The sequence below is a fragment of the Drosophila suzukii genome, chromosome 3 (genome assembly GCF_043229965.1).
Source record: "Drosophila suzukii chromosome 3, CBGP_Dsuzu_IsoJpt1.0, whole genome shotgun sequence".
NCBI lineage: Eukaryota > Metazoa > Arthropoda > Insecta > Diptera > Drosophilidae > Drosophila > Drosophila suzukii.
Genome location: NC_092082.1, coordinates 14,257,482 through 14,262,222, shown reverse-complemented (window position 1 = coordinate 14,262,222; position 4,741 = coordinate 14,257,482). Strand labels below are relative to the sequence as shown.

At 37.5% G+C, this 4,741-nt stretch overlaps 1 protein-coding gene across 1 annotated transcript; it reads left to right on the top strand.

Moving 5' to 3' along the window:
• Window positions 1–3,936: 3,936 nt before the first annotated feature.
• On the top strand, window positions 3,937–4,741 carry LOC108019505 (uncharacterized). Its single transcript, XM_017087334.4, has 3 exons — window positions 3,937–4,157; window positions 4,218–4,355; window positions 4,418–4,741. Exons 1-3 carry the CDS (start codon window positions 4,063–4,065, stop codon window positions 4,641–4,643), a joined length of 459 nt encoding a protein of 152 aa, XP_016942823.4. The 5' UTR covers window positions 3,937–4,062; the 3' UTR covers window positions 4,644–4,741.

The following is a 4,741-nucleotide window of genomic DNA, read 5'->3' as shown; positions in this document are numbered from 1 at the left end:
CGAAAAACGAACGAACAAACTGGCAGCGATCTTTGAGATACGAATTTCCAGCTGACGCGGCGGAGCTAACGAAATCCAAACCGATCGCTTAGAAGTCCCGAGACGAACTGAAAATGCACAGCCGAAACCGAAAGTCCAGTTAACGATCGCCGATCAGCAGCGCTGTGCGGCAGTGCTGTCAGTAAATGGTGCTGAAAATCATTATCATCCGGCACTGATTCCCCGAAAAAAAATATTTATTGCATGAAAACAGTAAATATTTATTTTTGGAGTGTTGTATAACATAAATTGCTGATTATTTCATAAATCATTACCACACATTATTGTATATTTACCTGTTTGATGTTTAAAATGGAGGTATTGATCCCTTAATAATAATTTCCGTAAACAAACATACAAATTTATTACATACACAAAAAAAAATTCCAGGATAACAAATGGAGTTGCTATATTTACATTATTTTTAATTGCGTAATTTGTTATGTTCGGATAGTCTACATTTATTTACGAACTTAGAAAATATTTTTTTTTATAACATTTTTTCAGAAAACACAAAGATTTTTATTTATTTTTATTAACTGATTTTGAAAAAACTTACTGCCTTCATGCAGTTACAATATGTCTTACTTGTAACTTTGATTATATCGACCGAATAAAAAAAAAATTGAACTATGTGAATTGAACCCCTACCCGGAAACCTATAATTATTTCTTAGCAAGGGGAAAGGGAGTATAAAACTAATTAAATTTAATGGACTAATAAATTATAGTATAACTGAAGTTTAAACTAACTATGTACCACTTAAAACTATGGTAAACCCATCCAAAACTTGTTTAATTTTAAAATATGATCAATTTTGATATGACCTTGGATTTCTTTTTATATCTAGCTAGAAAAAGCCATCTGCTCTTCCCTGTCAGACCAGCCGAAGCCCATGTTGGGTGCACATTCGTTGGTTCGCTCAAACGAAATTGGTCCGACGGGGCTTCCTTTGTTCGATGCAACAGATCCCAGATCCCCAGGCGGAAGAACTCTGGGAGGAAGTGGGTGGTGGGCGGTGGGAGGTGGGCCGTACAGTGGGCAGGTATATATGCACATGGGTATGCCCTCGCCTGGTCGTTGGCTGGCTTTTTGAGTGCGTTACAGCTGTTTTGTTTATATGGTATCGCCGCGCCCCCACTCACCTCTCACCTCGTATCGTATCGTACCGTCCAAACTATTTGGAGTTTGCGGTTTATGCTTTTTATGGTCCGCCGTTGTTGTTCTTGCAGCCACTGCTGCTTTTGTTGCTTCTTCTCCGGTTGGTGGCAAGTTGTTAACTTAAATATTTACCCGCCGCTGCCGGGCAGCCAGTTTAGTCCACGGCTCGCTGATCTTTCACATGGAGGAGCGTCGGAGAACTCGTTTCCAGCCCTTCTGTCCATATCGGGTGCTGGATCTGTCGTTGTCATCATAAGAGTGCTACTGTCAACCACACTCGAAAAACACGATTCGGTCTAGATCTATTTGGATGGGATGGCATAAGTCACGCTTAGTTCTGGACAGGTAAAACCTTTATTATATTACTGTGAAATACTAAGGATCAAAGCAATCAGAAAGAATTTGTCTTAAAAAATAAAATAGTTCTAATATCAATAGATTTTGAATTTCCGTTATCGCACCATAAGAATAAATATTATTATAAAATCCTGAAATGGAGTCAAGTTTAATATTTTGTTTATTTATCACATAATCACAATTTTGTTTAAGAAAAATTATATTAGAAGCGTTGTTAATTTATATTTATGAATTTTTAATTAAGACAAATAATTATTAAAATTGAAAACATTATAATAATAAATTTTTCAAGTTGTGAATTTTATTAATTTTAAAAGTAAATGCAAAGGATTTAACATTTTTAAGTTCCATAGTTCAGATATTCCGAAAAATTGTTGTTAAAAATTTACCAACTCCCTCAGCATTTCTCCCAGTGCATTGCCATATACTATTAGCCATTGGCAATGGAATAGCTGCCCACTGTCTAAACGCTGAGCACATTGGACATGTCAAAAGGATTTGCGCCTGCGCAGTGAAACATCCAGCATTCAGCTCTGTCTTTCGGTATCCCATAAACTGGTTGCATATTCCCTGGCATTCCCAGGGGAATGGTAATAAATCGAACAATGTGCCAGCCATTGACAGTTTCGCTTAGCTGCACAAAGGAACGGTCTTCTTTTATTATTATGTGTGTTTCTTGGGTTTCCTCTCCGCCGGCCATCGCAATTTATTGGGCTATTAGTTGCCACTTGAGTGGGGACCCTGGGTTTTTGGGGAACACCCACGCCGTCTCCCCAAATCGAATTCGAATAAAGCATAAAAGCTGATAGCAAAGCCAGGTACCCCGCTCAGACAATTAACTGATAACAATTCATTAGCATTTCGTGTGGGTTGCCCCGTCGTCATCGCCGTCATTGTCATGATCACGATCATTTTCCCCAGTTGCTGCAGCTCCGAATTTGAGAGTTTTCATGGCGTGTTTAGGTAATTTGACAGCCGTTTGATGAGCGACAACATGCAGCCAAAATGTGTCTTCTTTTTTAGGGGCTTAGGTGGGAGACAGCATGGAATTGATTTTGTTATAGACAATATAGTTTAATGAGGTAAAAAATAACTAACCATGCATTTAAGATATTTAAACGTTAAGAACCATACTATTTTAAATACAAAGTTATACATTCAAAAGCTTAAACATTATAAAGATTATTTGGCAATACATTTATTTGCTATAATAAAATAACATTTCCTAATTTATGTGGTACCTATTTTCATAATGGGCCATAAAACAAAAATATCAGCAATAAAAACTTAAGATAAAAATGTTTAACGATGAGTGTAAAAAAACAAACAAGGTACATAAAACATAAGTACTATTATTATTAAGTCTTTAGAGATAGCTTTAAAAGTTTAAAGTATAAAGATATAGTAGTAGAAATTCCAAAAAAATGTACCTTCATCGAAAATAGTAGAAATTGTAATATTATTTGTAATATAATTATCAGGATCGAACTCAACTCAGAATAAAATTTAGTCATTTTGATGTTATCGATGTGTCAGCACATTTCCTTGATACTTTGCCGTAAAATCGTAACTTTTCGCGTGCCCTGTCAGGTATTATCCATGCCTTCCATCTGGGCTTGGGTTTTCAATTGGGGTTTGAATTCGAACACGGGGTGGGGTCGCTTGACCAGCAATCCTATACGATCGTGCCTCAATTTGGGGCAGTATGCAGTGTCACTTGGTGGGGGAAATGCGAAGACAAAGGGGCAACATTGGGGAATTCAAACTGCAACCGAGAGACATGGCCATAAATCCGAAGCGAATGTGTCAAGCACCAGGCAAATTTTCCAACAAATTCTCTGAAATGTTCTTTTGACACTGTCAGCATTCCCCAACCCCATAATTTATATGATCACGCTTTTCCGAAACGATTGTTGACGGAAGCGCACGAGTTGCCATTGCAAATTGCCACTTGTAGACAAAAGCGAAAATCGCAAAACTGGCTAAGTTGAAATAGTCAAATGATGATCCGGCCGGGCAATCGATCGTAGAGTGTTCGACGATTGAAAACCTTGAGGCCTTATTAAGCCGTAACTTCCAGGTTGTTAAGGATAAGCAGCATAAGTCTACGATGATGATACATTGATCATGCTTTGTGTTAATGAGGGAATAATATAATTGTTATTTTCTAATAGATTCCATTGCTAATTAAGTGTGAAAAGTATTTACCAATTCTGGTAATTAAACAAAAACCTTGTACAGATAATATACAGATGAATACCTAACTAAAATCAGATAAAAGCCACCTTGATAATAATCTTTTGGTATTCATATTTTCATATAAATATTTTTGAAGGTAAGCATGTTCATGTTAAAAACGAACCCTGCTTTCCCTCAAAACTCAAAGGTTTTTGAAAAATTTGTAAGACACAATAACAAACCTTGACAGGCACACACCTTTTAGTTATTTTCAAAATTTTTTCCGGACTTCAGAAGGTAGTTAGCCGTCAGACGACCAGGCCAATAATGCATCAATTCGCATTCTGGAGGAGCGAGGTGAAGAAGAACCAACTCGAGCAGATCTCGCCCATCTGGAAGGATTTGAATGCAACATTTGTGACGTAAGAGGGGTTTGGTTAAGTTGTTCAGATTACCATGTATATATCCTATATATTATACAGTGTCCTCAGCTGGAGTTGGCTCATCTACACCCTGTCTGCGTTGGTAATCCTCGTGTGTGCATATTTTGCATATTGTGAGCGATGCCGCAGAACAGAGAATGTAAGACGTCGACGAGTTATACAAAGAGCTCAAGAGCGGTATATCATTATTAACAATTTTATTTTAGTTTCTATATATTTATATATATGTAATTTTTAAGACCCCCTCAAAAGCGACGCCCAAATGCAGCCTATCGTGATCACCAGATCTACCGTCATATCATCCTTAGCGTGGCCAAATACATGAAGAATCCGGAGGGCATTCGTCCTTTTATAGAACACATGGACCAATTGTATCCCTTACGAAATCATTTGGCCGATCAACAACAAGTAGCCGAGCTCTCTTTTAACGTCAACGATGCAGATCCAAGTACTGGAGAGGATTAATGATCAAGGACTAGGACACATGGCACTCCGAGGTGAAATTTAACAAGCTTTCATTTCGGTGGTAAATTTATAAAATATAATGCAGATGGGAAACGAAA

Bases quoted from the DNA above. Each gene is read 5' to 3' on its own strand.
- LOC108019505 (XM_017087334.4), top strand. From the start codon at position 4,063: ATGCATCAATTCGCATTCTGGAGGAGCGAGGTGAAGAAGAACCAACTC. The intron at 4,158-4,217 runs GTAAGAGGGGTT...TATATTATACAG, and splicing joins TTGAATGCAACATTTGTGAC to TGTCCTCAGCTGGAGTTGGC. The intron at 4,356-4,417 runs GTATATCATTAT...GTAATTTTTAAG, and splicing joins ATACAAAGAGCTCAAGAGCG to ACCCCCTCAAAAGCGACGCC.